The following is an 18,175-nucleotide window of genomic DNA, read 5'->3' on the forward strand; positions in this document are numbered from 1 at the left end:
CACTTTTCACCCAGTTTTTGCTTTCAGTGCCAATTTTAACCTGTGCTAGTGAATTTCAAGTGCCACAGTCAACATAGGATTATTCTAGCAAACTGTGAGTTAAATTTTTTAATTAATTTTGTTTTACTGTAAGATTAAAAATTAACAGCTATTTTTTCTAATCCATGCAAATTAACTTAAAGTATCCAAATTCAGAAGCAATATAAAATCCTTCTTTAATTTTTTTTTAATTTTTATAGTCTTTTCATAAACTTTTTAATAGCTGTATCGTTTTGAACAATTAAATATTTTTATAAAATGTAAGTCACATCTCTGACAGAATGTTTTAATTTTAGTTTCTATTTGATTAAAAATAATTTTTTCCCCAAAATTATGTTTGCAGAAACGACAGACAGCCAATATGAGGCGTCTTAACTTCCTATTTGTAATTGCATTTGTCTCACTGAATGTAAGTATAACACAGTAAAATAGCCGAAATAAATTAGCCATAGTTGCTCATTTATGTTTTTTTTTTAACGAGCGGACCAATTTCGATTTCTCACCTACAGCAATAAACTTGTATTAGATGGTTAACGATTCGTGCGTGCGAAATAATAGCAGATAATTATCCAAGTCGACCTCAGCTAGCTAGTATAATTAGTTTCATAAGCGCATCAGGTCACCTACACACATTAAGCGCCTGCAGCAGCAGGTTGCATAACCACCAAAACTAGGCCCGCGTAAGAGAGATGAGACGTGCTCTTTTCTGAATTATTGTGTATGGGTGCAGCTAATGACGTTTTAGTGCCGTCCAGTCGCAACTTGCTTTTTCGCATTGATGGCCAGCGTGAGAAAATTATTGTGACACATCAGGGACTTACGTGCCTAGTTTGGAGGCTACTATTGCACATTATGTAGGAAAATTAATTTGATAATAAAATTGAAGAATGAAAAAACGAACTTCACTTAAAACAAATTCAAATGATTTTCATAAGCTTCTTTTAACTTCTAATTTTTTTTTGTTAAAAAAAATCAGTAAAATGTAAAATAAAGTAGCTAAAATAAGAAATTAGAAAATTACTCACTTAATTTTTGGAGGACTTTAATTGCAGTTTTCACGACAAAATTTAGAATTATAAATTGACGGGAGAAGAGAAATCAAATGTTGCATATTGGTTGTAATAATTCATCTTTCAAATACCTGGTGACTTTAATGGTTTAAAAAAAATTGAATTTATACACACCGAAATGACCACTTACTAGGGCCACCTTTGTACTGACACATCACAAATAAAAAACTTGAAAAGTCTAATGAGCAATTTCAATAACTCTCAATGACATGAAGTTGGTAGACTTCATTGAAAATATAAAATTTGCGCAAAATAACTTGCGCCTGCTGAACCAAAAGGGCTAAGGTCTTGTAACGCTATAGCAATCGGCGCATATATCATAATATGGCTTATATGACTTTATAGCCAAGCAAATTACGTCCGTCTCATAAATTATTCAAATAAATTTCACACTTACCATCACAAACACTTGTGCTTCTGCTGCCTCTCTTTGCTTTGCAGGTGGCCCAAGGGCAGAATTTGCTGTTCCAAGATGAAGTGGAAATCCTGGCCAAAGAGCTGAACCAACTGGCCGTGAGTGCGACCAACGAACGAGGAGCTCGACAGGACGGCCGTCAGCGGGGCTATGCGTACCAAGTGCCCGTAAACCCTCTTCCTCAACCCTCAAACGTGGCAGTGGCCAGGCGACCCGATCCTGAGCACCACCACCACGACGACCACCATGGCGCTCACTCGCACACCCACCTCACCAGGCTGGATGTCACGTGCGATAACGGTGGCATGAGGGTGGAACTGGAATTTGACGGGCCATACAATGGGATCGTGTATAGCAAGGGTCATTTTAAAGATCGCAAGTGCAGGTAAAGTAATGAAGAAATTAATAATAATTTATTTTTTGTAAATGTTTCTTTTAATTTTTCAATATCAACTATATTTTTTAATCTAGACTGTATTAACAATTTAACATTTTATTTCAATCATTTTTTTATATTTTATAAATAAAACTATGTAATAAATCCTATATTTTTAATTTGAGTAAAAATTTATAAATTTTTGCTATAATCTTATGACGCCATGTATTAAAAAATCTTTAAAATGTCTTATTTATTATTTTATGAATTAATTGTATTTAAATTAGGTTTAACATTTAGATAATTATTATATAAAAAATTTGTTATTCAATAAAGTCATTCATACAAAGTTTAACCTCAATTTTAAATATAATTCCAGATATGTCAATAAAGACAGCGCAAGAGGAGATTTCAATTTTCTAGTGCCGATGAACTCTTGTGGTACCATTGGCGAAGACAGGCGCGATGACCATGAAACTATCCTTATATTCCAGAACGAAGAGTCCGTCCAAGAAGTGTGGGACGTTGCTAAACGCGTCCGGTGTCCCACGGTGGAGCGCAAGAAAATCATCAAAACCGTCTCTTTTAACCCCTTTACCGTTGCCCGATTGGAAATCGAAGACCAGCCCATCCAGAAAGCCACTGAGACTAATATCGAGTGCTGGATGGACATCCAGGTCGGCGACAACCCCTGCGGTTCGCCTGTCAAGGACAGGGTCAAGATCGGTGACCAACTGAGTGCGGTCATCTACGTTAAGGACGGAGGCGCCCAGTACGACATCCTGGTCAAAGACTGCTATGCCCACGACACCGAAAATTTGAACGCTCGCAACGCTTCGTCCGTTCAACTCTCCGACGGCAGGGGTTGCCCGAGGAAAGAAAAACTGATGGGCATCTTCCGCAAGAGCCAGCAAACCTGTTCCTCAGGAGCGGACATCGTGGCCTTTGCGCCAATCAGCGCCTTCAAGTTCGCCGATCGTCCGGATGTCTTCCTGACCTGCATTGTTGAACTCTGTCCGGGCGGATGTGACCAGTGCGAGTCCCCCTCTTCAGTTATCAACACCATCCGGGAGGCTCCTTTCAAATGCACCCCTAACTTAGTCGGCATCGACTCCAGGTGTCCGGCTCCGACCACCCCAAGACCAACCCCCTTCGTCTGCACCCCTGATAAAATTGGTCGCGATCGTCGTTGTCCGGCCCCAACCACTCCATTCGTCTGCACCCCCGCCCTGGTCGGTCGGGACGTTAGGTGTCCAGCACCAATCACCACTACGCAAAGAACAACCACCCCATTTGTTTGCACCCCGGAAAGAATAGGCCGTGACCGTCGGTGTCCAGCTCCTCGAACAACCACTCAATTCAGTTGTACCCCTGAACTTATCGGGGTTGATTACAGGTGTCCGGCGCCAACAACTATCAGGACCACAACTCAATTTATCTGCACCCCTGATAAAGTTGGACGAGATCGTCGTTGTCCAGCTCCTCGAACAACTACTCAGTTCAGTTGCACCCCTGACCTCATCGGGGTTGATTACAGATGTCCGGCACCAACAACCGTCAGGACCACAACTCAATTTGTCTGCACTCCTGCTTTAGTCGGACGTGACCCAAGGTGTCCGGCTCCAACAACCACTACACAAAGAACAACTACCCCATTTGTCTGCACCCCTGATAAAATTGGACGAGATCGTCGTTGTCCAGCTCCCAGAACAACTACCCAATTCAGCTGTACCCCTGACCTGATCGGGGTTGATTACAGGTGTCCGGCACCTACAACCGTCAGGACCACAACGCAGTTTGTTTGCACTCCAGCCTTAGTAGGACGCGACCCCCGCTGTCCCGCACCCTCGACAACTACCCAGTTTGTCTGCACTCAAGCCTTAAGAGGCAAAGACCCACGGTGTCCCGCCCCAACCACCACTCCTGCACCCACCACCCGATTTGTCTGCACACCTCAGCTGGAGGGAAACGATCCGAGGTGTCCAGCTACAGGCGCTTCCTTCGACCGCAACCCCTCCCGAAAGGGCATCTGTGAGTTTAACCCCACTGCTCCTGGATGTGGAATTTCAACTGAAGGCCTGCAGCACCATGCCTTCCACAAGTGGCAGGCGGTGACTGGACGGGGCACCAGAAGGAAGTACGACGGCTCCCGTCCAACTTTCTCCCCTCAGACACCGGCCCCAGCAAGACGGAGACGCGATGTGAGCCAGAACATCGTCATCACTGGAGTGAGCACCGGATTTCATTTAACTGAAAAATAGCCAACTTAATGAGCTTGAATTGATATCAAAATTTATAGCAGCGGTCCCGATCAATAAAAAATAATAAGTAGTGTAAATAAATTTTAGGGTTTGATTCAGAATTTATTGTAATGAGAATCTGAAATAAATTTTGTCTCTAACTCACAACTCACAAATTTTAATTCCTTCAGAATACCTTACAAAAGAATATTAAAAATTGATATTTATTGCGGTTATATAAAAAAAAAAAAACAATTAATGAAAGGAAACATGTGATTATTATGAATTTTATGAGTTATTGCAATTTTTAATGAACCAAATTTTTTTTTAAACTCAATATTTTTGATATGCTTGATGGTCATCTGGGGCATTTAGAAGCATGATTTTTAAATTATTTATTAAAAATATAAAAATAATAGCAAAACAGGAGTTGAAAATCTTGTTTATCAAAATTAATTTAAATATTGATTCCGATTATTATTTTACGGCAAGGAAGAGTTCAAGAAACTTTTTTTTTCCTCTTAATCAGAATAATAAATCTCTGAATCGATGCTGATCGATGGATCATCTTGCTCCGTTTTCATAAAGGAAATTGCGAGAAAAAGAAAAAATTATTTTCTATTTTATTAAAATTAAATGAACTTTTTTTAAATTTACTGATGAAGTTGATATTTGAAGGGAGGAATGTCACAAAATGCTTTTTAAAATATTTGATTTAGCCTCTGAATATTCAAATTCCATCACTGATAAAAGGGATTACACCAAAACCATTCTGAATTTGGAGCTTTAATAATTGGGTAGTTTTCCTCCAACCACAAGGATTTTTTCAAAAATGAAAAAAAATTGTATTGTAATTTTAGCAGATGATTTGTAATTTCTCATGAAACCTAGGATAAATTTACCTGCTATCTTCATTTAATTTTAAAAATCACGGTGTCAGCTAGACACTAGAATGAGCGATGACTTAATCAATTAGATTAAACTGAGCTGCGGAAGAAATTGAATTATGTATTTTTAAATTTTTACATTTTTATACATAATCCACAATATTTACATTTACTTAGAACATATTATAGAATATAACATACCTCCAATTTCTCCGACCCTCCATCTTAACTGATCTTAACCGTAGAGATGTACTATGTAGTTGGAAAAATGCAGATGCAGATAGTAAAAAGTAAAATTAATTAAAAGAAAGAAAAAAAGGGTGAAAATATTTTCTATCCTTTCTTGTTGGCTTTTTGCTTGCTCTTTGCTCTTGTTGTCTTTCGTCTTTCCTCTTGATATTTACTTCGATTTCTGAACTCTGATGGCGCTGGGCGCTGTACCAAATCTTACGATAAAAGGCGCGAAAAGATTGAATAGTTCAAGAGTTAGCGTATCACAGGTTGCAGAAGTTGCAGGTTTTAAAAGATGAAAGTTCATTGGATGAAAATGCTTCAAACAAAATTGATAATTTCATGAAATTTTTTAATGAATTTAATTTTTCGTAACACTTAATTTACTTTCTTCATTACAAATTTGTAAAAATGTATGTGTTGCATATTTTTTTCTGTCTAATCATTGAAAATAAATATGCAACTTTCTGTTATCAAACTTTATGCGAAATAAAAATTAACAGCGAAAAAATTCAAATCAATGGACCATGAGTGTTGAAAAGCGACATTTTATAAGCTGTGAAACAACAAGAGAAAAATATTCAGTCCTCTGATCCGATTGCGTTTGATCTTTGCCGTTGTCGCACGTTTCAGATGATGAAACACTATTAAACAATTTTGTCTCTCCCCAAGGTTCTCATACACATTTTCCTCTCTCATAGAGGCGTGTATCAATAAAATATTATTTCTAGCAGCGAGAATTATATACCGCGAAAGGAGCAACGTCGCCGCGCGTTCTGTCACGCGGCTTCTAAATTGAAGTTTGTTGGCATCTAATTAGCGAACAGCTTAATCTTTTACGCTCCATTGGAAATATCTCATCATCGCCGCCGCCATCATCAACATCTCGCCAAGTATAATTACGGATTTGCCTTTTTAAATAAAAATATTATATGTGTGTCACCAATGCGTTTGCAAGTATTTACATCGAATAAAATATTGAAAGATACAGGCGCGTTGACAAGAGAATAAATATGAACTAGTCTGCAAATAGGTAATAATTATTTGTCTGCATTTATAATATGATATTGTTAACTCCATCAATTAAATTTTAATTCTTTTGATTTGCTGCACGGTGTGATTAACTGAAGATTAAAATTATTGTAGTTTTCAATTAGAGAAATAATTAATAATTATGTGCGACATTGGAAATATAAATGTTAATACTTGAAACAGTTTTTGCACTTCTTAATTATTGCAAAAATATTAAATTCTTTTTTTAAGATTGTGTTTCATTTTAACAAACATATATGTTTTTTAAAACAATATATAAAAAATAAAATATTATTGCTGAAATTATTTTTTCACAAAAAAAAAAAAATTAAAAAAGTCACCCAAATAACCCAATATTTTATTGCAATGAATATTTAAAGATTGTATTTATCATAGCTGCGTCACAAAAACATACTCAAATTATCATCAAATTCATCTTCAAATCTGCATGAAAAATAATACAATGAGAGATAAAGAATCTCAGAGACGTATTTGTAACGCAAAACCATCAGTCGTGTTCCAGGAACAAGTTCTCGACATTTCTCTTTTCTGCGACGGTCGGGACAGTGTTGGCATGCAAGTGCAAGAGAGAGAAGCGAGCAGATTACCGGAACAATAATCAGCTTGAGTGGAGTGACCCCTGTCACGGTAGACCACCCGCTCTGCAGCCTCTTTTTTATTCTCGTTTATACGTCCAGCTTGATTTTCCTTGTGTATAAAATAATGCGTCCTTTTCGCCGCACAGCGAGACGGAGCGAGCGAATAAAGCAGGCTGCGGACGACAGATGCATGATAAAAACCCTCTTCGGGCCAATCAAGAAGGGCCGTCGCCGCACATCCCCGACGAGATTGCGTCACGCGCCCCCGATCGACGCCAATAAAATTGCGCACTCGGCTGGAAATTAAAAGCAAGGCTGATCGAGAGAGATACATTTCAGCTCTCGTTTCGTTCGGCCGATTTTATATATGCAAGTACATGATGCATGCATGTGTTACACTCCGGGGGTGGTTATTTTTCTTTCGCCACTCGCGGTGGGTGGTAACACTATACACCGTGCACTTCTTCTTCCTATATAAACGTTTAATTCCCAATTGGGTGCGGCGGATCGCGGCGGATAAATTTTCGTTTCGGGTTTGGGTTCCGTCTTGCCGAACAGCATCTGTTGCACTTTTCAGCCTTGTCTTTCGTCTCGAAATGCAGACAGGGGCAATCTGGTGGGTGGCCGTTTTCACAATATCTAAACTCTTTGTCTGGCTCGTTTATTTCTAGCTATTTACAATCAAGTTGTGTAATGATGTGTCTGATAAGGTTGTCAGGAAATTTATTACATTTAGTCGTACCCAAATAAAAAGCATAACAGGCAGCAAAAAAGACTTTTTTTAAATTGCCTCATTAAAGATAATTAGGTTACAAAAAATTAATAAATAAAAAAAACCTTAAACACTGAATATAAAAACACAATTTTTTTCTGTAAAAACTAAAAATTTTAAAATTTGATTTTCTTTTTTGTATTTTTTTTAATTAATAGTAAAAACTTGCAATTAGTTTTGCCTGAATCAAATATTCCATTCAATTAGTTAGTTCTCTTAAAACAGGTCAAAGATTATTTTACTAAAAAATCACATTGAAGACACTAAAAATATCTCAAATACGGCGTGTATCGCTGACCTGGCGTTTTAGGCAACAACGTAATGTCTGTGAAAGAATTTGTGGAGAATTAATGAGATAAAATTTTCTGCAAGTGTTAGAATTTTTAATTTTTTTATCTCTATTTTAAAAATTAAAGCAACAAAATTCTCGCAAACACGTTAATTTCTCTGCTCTAGGAAATATTTTTTGAGAATAGAAAAAAGGAAAATTTATTTCATTTATTTGGCTTCCAATGCTAAAAATTTGAAAGATGTAAATCAACGCCAACTAATAAAATATTAAATTTGTGCAAATGTCTAATGAATAGAAATGAGTGCAGCGCAGTCGAGCGAAGCGACAAACAGAGGCTGGAAGCTCAAAGCGCGACAACGACTGATCGGATCAAAAAATAAATTTCACAGCAACTTTTTTCATGCCTTAAATGATTTAGAAATATTAGCTTTTAGCCAAAATTCTAAGACTTTCAATCAGAGATCAAAATTAATCATATTATATTGGTTCATCCCGTCGGGACAACTTTGTCGGGTTGCTTAAGTCGTTCCCGCTTTTCTCCCACAAAAACAATCGGACACGCCCCTATATTATTAGTTATAATTTGTTTCTTAGTTGACAAAGTGCATCGTGTCTTGCCGGGCTCAAGATTCAGCCCAAATTCGGCCCGAAATAGACGAAAATCGGCCGAAATGCAGAGTGAGAAGGATTCCTCCTGTCAGGGCAGCTCGAAAGCCAGTCAGACTCGCCGCCGGAAAAGGTAAGTTCCTTTTTCGTTCCCACTTTGCAAATTGACCTTCGAGACTCGTACATAATTAAGTCTGATTTACCTGGTCATGGTCAACTCGGCCAAAAACATGCCGTCAATTTGAGAATTTTTTCTTTCGAGTGCCGCTAGCACTAAAAATCACAGAGCTCAATTTGGAAGCAAAAGTGTTTCCAGTAAATCTACTCGGTGATCTGGAGCTGTAAATGGGAAAAAAATCCGTATTATTTGAAATAATAACTATGACAAAAACCATCTTCTCCTAAACCTACCACAGAAAAATTAGCTCTACATACATACATCAAATATAGAAAATAATTTTTAACTTATAAGTTAAATCTTGTTGGAATATCACGACTTAAATTAATTTATTTTTAAGAACTTTAGTTCAATAATTAACAATTAAATAATGATTTATTCTAATGCATTTTATTTTCAATAAAATCTCTAATTTCTATCAAACCTTTTCCTTGCTTGAAACTGTTTTCGAAAATCATTCCAATTGGCTGTACATTCAAACATCTCGCACTAATTAAGAAAGAAATAAAAAAAATAATAAAAAAAATGAGCTTCAACTTTTTTTTTAAATTTTAAATTTTGGTCGAAAATTTTGTTGATTAAGAACTGCACAAAGCGCACGTTTCATTAATCAATACATGCAAATAATAAAATGCTCCATCGAGCAAAAGGTGGAGAGCACACGATTCATAACATAACTCTCGGCGCGCACAACGCAGAGAGCAGAAAAAGTTTATTGTGCCGAAGCCGGCGGGCTGAATAAGGGCATTTCATGCTTCCAACTTATTATTCTCTTTGTGCCCATTTCAATAACCTGCTGCAGAGTGCATTCTTCGCGACAATGGCGGGCGGCATTCCTCCTCTGATCTTCCGTCCTTTTGTGCAGTGCACCTGATTTTCTCGATTTTCTTCCCCGAGAAGAGGGAAAATTTACGCGAAAAATTCCTCCTCTCTCATTTGGTGTTTGATAAATAGTTTGATGTATTTTATTTCACGCGGGGCGACACCCTCTTCTCCGCGAGATAGATATTTTGATTGTTGTCAAATGGTACCTTTTATTGAGCGCCCCGCGGGGGTCGCGACGAGCAGGCCATTTGTCACAACTCTATATTATCAGGTGTTAGTTACATAATGACCCTTATATTCGGGAAATGATCCAACAACACTCGTGCACAATGCAAACACTGGTCCGCGCGAAAGAAATCTCGTGCGTGCTGGAGAGCGTGAGAAATTCCGCACTCGGATCGACGGACCCATTCACTTTTGAACAGAGAATAAGAGAGCATGTGTAAACTTGGAAGATACACGAAAAGTCACAATGAGAGGAAACATAAATTTTTTATCGCCGCCGGGGATGATAAATGGTTACGAATTTTTGAATGAAATCAAATACACTCAAAATTTTACAACCTCTCCACGCGCTCAGGACTAGCTGTGGAAAATTCCTAAATCGTATGCAAATAAATTTCAATTTATGTAATTTATTGAAATTTACGTAAATAAATAAAAATAAAAATCAAATGACAAAATTAGATAATAAGTATTATATTTTTGTTTCATAATCAAAGCTCAATGCTATAATGGCGTGGAATTGCATGAAATTTAATTTGTAAAATTTTCATTCCTTTTTTAGTTTTTTTTAAAATTTAGTTAACTTAGCTCATTATACGTTTAATTGTAATGAATTTATTCTCTATACTGAAAATTAAGTTTCAGTGAATCTTTACTCAAAATTACATCATATGTTGATAATTAAAAAAAGCAATGAAAGAGCAAGCAATTAAGCAATTAGAAATAAGATTTGTTTTTAATTTTGCATTATAATTAATTTGCAATTTTTTACATCTATAGAAAAATAGAGAGCAGTTATTATGAGTTCTATTAAAAATTAGAAAAAAAAGAAATAAAAATTTGCTTTGTTTCAGTCTTTGATGTCTTGTAAAAAATTAAAACTCCATAATTGTAAAAGTCTATATGAAGCAAAAACTCCAGGCAATACTTTGACTACTTGCAGATTCTTTATGAAGCGCTGTGTATGTTCGCAGTATTACTTTTTTTATCCATACCCTTTCTTTCTCTTAATACAATCGCACTCTGCGCGGGCTGCTTGCGTTTGAAAATATTGAATGCGCATTTCAATAATAATTGCGGCGTGCAAGTCAGAGTGTGAAAGGCGCGGCGATAAAAGACGGACACACGTAATAGCCCCGAAACGGCCGGGCTGATGCTCATAATGCGGTGATTACACGTAGTATTGGCGGCGTGAATGGATAATTGCTATATAAGCCACAATTTATATCAAAGGCAGAATCTTCTATTTATTACATGTGCCTCACTAGACGCCGCGCTACTGGATTTTTATTTGTGTGCCTGCATGAATACGTCGTTAACTATCAAGAGAGAGATGCACCGCGCGCATATGTACGCGACCATGTGATTATATTATTGAAAAATATTATACTTGAGGGCAGTGAAAAAGCGAAATTGCAGAGTATCAATTTTTAAAAAATTTGATGTTTTGCCACTGTTTTCCATTTACTTGATTGAGGCTTGTAAATTTGTGCGTAAATACCCTCAATATTTTGTGAAAACGCGAGATGTGCATGCATATGAGACGCGCGAGAAGTTTGAGTTGTACGTGCCGGTCCAGACGTGTGCTATTTCGAGGCAAAATCCGCTCATTTGCTTGTCGCGCTTGTATAATAATTTGCCTGTATCTATTCGATTGGAGTTGAGATACCCTCAGTTTGTGGGCTTGTTAAAAAAATTTGTTAGTTTTCACAAGTTCTACACTGAGGAGGAGTATGTAAATTACAAAAATAACTTGTAAATATGTTAAACTTCTTTTTTTCCCTGCTGTGTATTTCATTTGACAAAATTGTAAATGGGTGGGTCGCACGGGAGATATTACATGTGATTACATTCCATAATGCAATAAAGCTGCAATAATAATAATACGAATATTTCTCAATTACAATTTCGTCGAGAATTTAATATTATTATAAATGATCTTTATTTATGTATGAGGCGTCACCATGATGTAATTACTCATTGTGACGCACCTCATTTGCAACATAGTACAAAACAAGTAGAAAATAGAGAGTAAAAAACAACAAAAATATTACAATATATCAATTAGTTGAAAAAAACTCTTCTTTGATATAAAATTTATGTGAATGAACAAATCGCCTCAAACTACTTTCAAAAATCTTGTATCGAGGCTCTAAGCAAATCGAAACAGGCAATTTTTTATACAAAGCAGCTAAACAAGTCAAAGGGTTCTGCTTAGAAATTAACAAAGTCTGAGCAGGAACATACAAATCCCTTTTTGCCCGTGTCTGATAATTATGAACTTCACTTGTTTTTTGAAAATAGTGCGGATATTTACGAACAAATTTGCACGATTCGAAGAGGTAAATTGAAAACACTGGCAGAAAGTCGAATCTAGCGAAAAGCTAGATAAGATTTTGAAAGATTATTTTTAAATGATAAAATCGGGGATAAAATAATAAATTGAGCTACAATAAAGCTGTGTAAAGAACGTGGTTCAAACTTTAAACATTCCCATTAAAATGATGAAAAAATATAATATAAAGTAAAATATTTGAAATTTTTTACAAAAGAATAAAACAAGTCTACAACTTTTTGAACTTTTTAAAAAGTGGAAGTTAAGTAGTTAATCCATAGAATTAAAACAAAATTTTTTCTATATTTTTCATACTTTTTTAATTTTTTTTTAATATTTTATTTATTTTTTATTTTTTATGTATATTTTTTTTAAGTTTCTTTGCAACACGAGTTCTATAGTTTTAATTATTATTAATTATAATTGATTTTTTCTTTTTTTATTAAATGTAGTGTTATGTAAATTGGAGATCTGAAAAAGAATTTAAATTATTGATCCAGATTAAAGGGCAACTTTTGGGCAACTGATTAATATCAGTGTGATTCTACTTGATTCTACTTTTGAAATCTGGGAATTCCCAAATCCTTCCCAATTTTTTCACGTCCCTTAACATTGAAGCCTCGATTGAAGCGGCGTCTTTTGAATCGGTTCAGATATGTATAAAAATTCGTACGTATTTACGTTTGTGTACATGTGAATGCGGTGGTGTGAGCAGTGTAGTAGTGTGTCTACTATATATGTGAACACAATTCCTCCCATACATATTCATGACGTGCAGAAGAACAAATTAAAAATACAGCAGCAGCAGCATCAGCACGGCTAATGATCTTTCACGATGACGGCCACTAGTATTACGTTTTGGTTTCTTTTCTAAAGGGCTCTCGCACACCATGGCTATATATGGAATGGACGTCTGAAATAAAAATTGGAATAAATTTTATACTAATGAGCTGCACCAACAACTAAAGAATTGAAGAATGAGCCTCGCCAAGCACTTTTCTATACACATGCAGTACTATATGTTGTTGGGCGTCTCTTTTATTCGTTCGCCGCCGAGCCTCGCAGAGAAGAAGGAAGAAGTGATGATGTTTTTGAATATTATATTCTCTGTTTGTGTGCCATGGTCCTGCATGATTTGGGTTCACACGCAGTCGATTGAATAGCCCATACAAGATAAACGCCATGTGTTCAATAGCACCTGCTGGAGAGATTATTTTTATTTTTCAATTAATTACACTGCGCTATTTTACTCTCAAGTCTCGTTGCTCCAAATAATTTTATTTTTGAAGTTGATTTGTTTGAATAATACAATATGAGAATAATATTATAAATAAACTGAATTCGTTTAATTAAAAAAAATTTTTTGCTCAAATTTTAGCTGAAGAAGTCCTTAAGTGTTTTTCAATAAAAAATTAATTTGATCGAAATATTTTAATTAAAATTTATTTTTAAATTCTAGATGGAAAATAAACATAAGGTTTGTTAATTTTGTTAGTCTGAAGTTGACGGCGCAGACTGATTTTCAAAAACAATGTAGTAAAGTCAAACAGTGGTCGAACTAAAATTATATCAGAAAATCACAAAAAATAAACAGTTTTGAAAGTAATACGGAAATTCATGAAAAGTCTATAAATTAGACAAAAAATTATTTTTTTTCTAGTTAGCAGTTCTTATTTATACTCTAGAAAGATGGTATTTAATTAAATTAAGGGTAAAAAATATCTAGATTGCGATGCAAGTTTGATCTTTGATTTAAAAAAAATTAATCTAATTTTATTCATTATTTATTTATTTATTCCTTCTCTTTTATTGTGTCATAAGTGATGTTACAATGTTACATGTAATGTCTCTGTCGTTATTCACTTATTTGCAACCGGGCCAACTAGTTAAATGCTATATTATTTTATTTTAAAATTTAATTTTTCACAATTTTAAAAATTAAATTATTTAATTTTTTTATATTTATTTTTTTAAATTTACAATAAAATTTATTAAATTTAAAATATATTTATATTAATATAATAAACACTATAAAAAATTATACAAAATATATGTTAATTTTATTCATTATTTGAAAATCGTCCTTTCTACTTCCTGTGCCGGCCAAATTATGATATAATACTGAACGAGCAGGAAGTTTTGACTGCTGCAGTTGACACGAATTTGCCATTACCGCTCGTCTCGACACCTTGCCCGCGCCTCCATCACGCGCGTGTGTGTTTGAAATAGTGCTCGCTGCCCTTCATAATAAAAACATAAAACGGCGAGACAGATAAAAAAAAACATGCCAGGCCAACAATTCGCTGTGCAAGTCCGATCGAAAAACACACAAGTAATTCGTCAAGAGGCACAAAGGGTGCGATAAAGAGCTGTCAACGACGTGACCATTAATAATTCCACACCGGCTGATTATTTTGTCAAATATTTTTTATTTTATTTCGACGACAAATTGTTTTTAAAGTGGGCCGATCTGGGCAGGTGAGTGAAAAGTGTGGCGCCGGATTGTCTCGGGCCATCTTCATTGTCCAGCGAGCACGACAAAACATCTATTTTTCGTCCGATTTATATTTTTCACGCAAACAATATGAAAGGGTATGATCTGCTCTCAGACGCATTGTTAACCACGTTAACCCTTCTGGCGTCCTGAGACTCCCGAGGGGGCAAATAAACATTTTCAAGAGGGTATTTTTTCTACTCCGGCAGTCTCAGGGGATGGTCATCATTTTTCAGCTCGTTGGGTTCTTCCAAGGGAGATTATTATTTTCGGACCACCCCTCGCGGCTGCACTCACCTTATTTTCCGGCCAAGAAGAAGCGTGTTGACAGGTGAAAAGGATTATTATTTGCTGCTGCACGTTGTCACAATATTTGTCACCGAAGAAGAGATATGGGGGTAAATAAATGGACACGCGCTTTTGCAGAGGAGTTGTTTCTGCAGGCAGAAAAAGGTGAAAGAGAGGCTCAAGAGCTTATTTACCAGAATATGTGGAAAATTCGGAGAAAATAAACGCTTGTTTGTCTGGCTACTTGACATTTCTCTTGATAGAAAAGGCTTGTAAATTTTGCAGAATGGGGAAAAACATGACATTTCTGAAAAGTTCTGAAGGTGTTGGAAATTTCTGTCTGAATAGGTTTACAAATGCTTTGGGGCGAATAATGTCGTGTTGTTTATGGAAAATAATTTAGTGACGTATTTTCGTGACATCTTAAGATCGTCGGAACACAAAGTTTTCTAAACTTTGACATAAATCGTTGAGGGGTTTTTATAAAATTAAAACTAAAATGCTGTTTAAGAATAAAATGAAACTTTATCTAGTCCAATAATTCATGTATTTTTTATTTTTACAATGCATGAGATTTTATTGAAATATTAAAACTGGATTTTTTTGGGACCTCATTAATGGTTGAATTTTTGCTCTTTAATATATAAAGTGTTCCTTAAAGGCGTTTATGGACTAATGAGAGCTGCGGAGATTGAAATCAGGCGGTCCTATTAAACATTTTGTGTACAAATCAATCACATTCTTGTAGATCAATTGAGTGAAAAATAATTCCGATGGAGTAACACACGTCAAATATAATTGGACATGTGTGTGTGCGCTCGTTCGCTCTCGACGGCGCTGAAATCAGATTCAGACTTGTTATAATAAATGATGGGACTCAGGAATTAAAAAATAAAACAGAGAGAAAAGGGATCTCCTCTCTTATTGACGACACATCGAAGACACGGTCGCGCGTCTCTTCTCTCTTGGGCGAAAATATAAAAATACATCCCCGATCGAAGATTATTTCAGACATTTAATCGTACAGGGAATAAACTTTTCGTCTTGGAATATCGTGACGCCGGTGGTACAATATTATTTATTTCCTCTCTGGCGTGAAATGACTCGAGTTGCTCCTTTTCACAGCTTTCCGAGTCCCTTAATTAAAAAGATGATGCGCACAAAGGCACTTTAATCGCGACTCTGCTGGCGTGGAAGCTAATTATTTATTATTGCGTGGCTATGTTTTTGTTATCTTGTGTATATAGTACTGCCGGCATTTTATCGCCATGATGCATCAAAATTTGCAATTAATTTTGCTTCGCTTACAACTACGTGTCGCTCGAGCGGGAAGAAAATATAAATTGAACTTAATGAGAATGAAGCACAGGAGGTTAAAATTAAATAAAAACGCGTAATTGGATAGATCTGATTTATTTCAGATATCAATTTATATAAAATAAAACAACAGTAATTCAATTTTATGCATTAATATTTTATTGTTTAATTCTTTATTTTCAATAATTAGAATAAATATATTAAAAAGGCTAATTTTGGTTTTAATATTAATTTATTAATATTATTTTGTATTTATCATTTAATATCAATATGGTGATTAGAAAACTTTGATTTTTTTGTAGATAATTAATCTTTGTATGAAATTTTATCTTTATGAAAGATTTTATAAATAGATGGAATATGCAAAATCTTAAATATTGTCTGGAAAAAATTGAGAATTAATGAATTCGGGTCAAATTTTTTAAAATTATTAGTGTTTATTTTACTACTTTCAAATAAGTAAAAAGTTGATCATATTGCTTTATATTTCTTTTAAGCTATTAATATTTTAACAATCTCAAGCTTGACATTTTCTTCATTGGATCATTTCATATTTTTTGTCCCCATCAATTTTCCACCGATCAAAAAGCTGCGACATCAACTCTTGGAACTGGCCTTTGTTCTCTCTGAATTTGACGTGTATCATTTTTGATATACCAGGCGCGCACGCTGAAAATCTGGTCACGTCTAAATAAGGAGACAAATGAAAGCCTCATCGCAAATCTTGCGCCTGAATATAAATATTTCATCGCATACTCGTCAATACCATACATTATCGGCGAGTTTGCAGGCGAGTGGCAGGTCCTTCGCCAATACATAAAGCAAGAAAAATTCGCTCGATGTTGACAGGTGAGACCACCCGCGACCCCAAGTGCTCCGGATGATAAGCAATCAGATGACACTTGAGATAAATAAAAATGTATTTGCTCAGGGGCCTTAAGTATTAAATGCAGCATCCTTTTTGTGCGCCAGGGTGATCCATCTTTTGCTCATGAACCGCGCGTGTGAAATCGGCTCTCTCGGCAACAACAACATATAATTCTAATATTAATATTCAGCTCTTGGCGAACACAACATTTAAACAGCTAGACAATGGAATTATCTGATAATTTTCAAATAAATTCCAATTCTAAATCCGCTAAAAATCCGTAGAAGTTTTAAATTTTGTAATGTTTAGGTTTCTGAAATTAATTCCAACTGAATGTTCAGTTATCTTTGTTCAGTTAAAAATTCTTGAATCTTCTAAGATTTTTAACATTCAAAATTGCTATTTTTTATTTGCTAAATAGAAGCGTTAAATGATCTCAGCTGCCAAAATTGTAGCCTCATATATCATAATTCAGATTTAATGCGAGCAAAAATATTCTACCAAATGTGAAATTCTACAAAAAAAAAGTACAATTGGTAAATTGAAAATTGGAAGTTATAAGAAATCGCTCAAATTAGATTCGGAAGTTATAAAAATGCATAAAATATAATTCTCAAATCTTCGAAAGGGTTGTCAGTTGTGATAAAAATTAAATTAAATTTTTAGAGATTGTTTTTTTTCTGTGAAAGAGATTGTGATGAATTATATAATAAAGCGAGGAAATTTATCTTGCAAAAAATACCTGCAACAATGAGAATTTTGCAAAGGATTTTTATTTTTTACTATTTTTGTTTTAGTGATAGTTTTGAAAATTTCGAAAAAAAATGTAGATCTCCATACATGCAAGCAAGAAATTCATTACAAATTATATTGCGTGCATGTGTTGTTATTTCTGTATGTTAATGTATACAACTTTATACTAAATTAAACTTTCTAGTGTTACTTCAAAATTTGCTGAAAATGAAAAACTTGCAAGTAAAATGTTTGAAGTGTTATTTCCGCAGCAGGCAGGAAATGTTAAATTATGAAAAGCGGAAAATTTGCTTGCAAAATCTCTCACATTTGCGGCCTCATTTTTTGCAAAAC

General features: G+C 35.2%; 2 protein-coding genes across 4 annotated transcripts in view; both read left to right on the forward strand.

Annotated features, from left to right (window-relative positions):
- The first annotated feature begins 1 nt into the window (after position 1).
- LOC132199655 (uncharacterized) lies at positions 2-4,302 on the forward strand. Its single transcript, XM_059624546.1, has 4 exons — positions 2-94; positions 383-448; positions 1,551-1,909; positions 2,280-4,302. The coding sequence occupies exons 2-4, from the start codon at positions 401-403 to the stop codon at positions 4,159-4,161; spliced, it is 2,289 nt and encodes a 762-aa protein (XP_059480529.1). The 5' UTR covers positions 2-94; positions 383-400; the 3' UTR covers positions 4,162-4,302.
- Positions 4,303-8,567: 4,265 nt separating this feature from the next.
- LOC132201954 (paired box protein Pax-6) overlaps positions 8,568-18,175 on the forward strand; it is a 58,281-nt gene continuing 48,673 nt past the window's right edge. For 2 of the 3 annotated variants that reach the window (XM_059628524.1, XM_059628526.1), the window contains exon 1: positions 8,600-8,692. The gene's annotated coding sequence lies outside the window, so the exon portion shown is untranslated. Of the gene's footprint in view, positions 8,693-18,175 lie in introns of all 3 variants that reach the window. The other variant, XM_059628525.1, reaches the window with a different exon arrangement.

The sequence above is a fragment of the Neocloeon triangulifer genome, unplaced genomic scaffold (assembly GCF_031216515.1).
Source record: "Neocloeon triangulifer isolate White Clay Creek 2 clone unplaced genomic scaffold, ASM3121651v1 ptg000014l, whole genome shotgun sequence".
In the NCBI taxonomy this organism is placed as follows: domain Eukaryota; kingdom Metazoa; phylum Arthropoda; class Insecta; order Ephemeroptera; family Baetidae; genus Neocloeon; species Neocloeon triangulifer.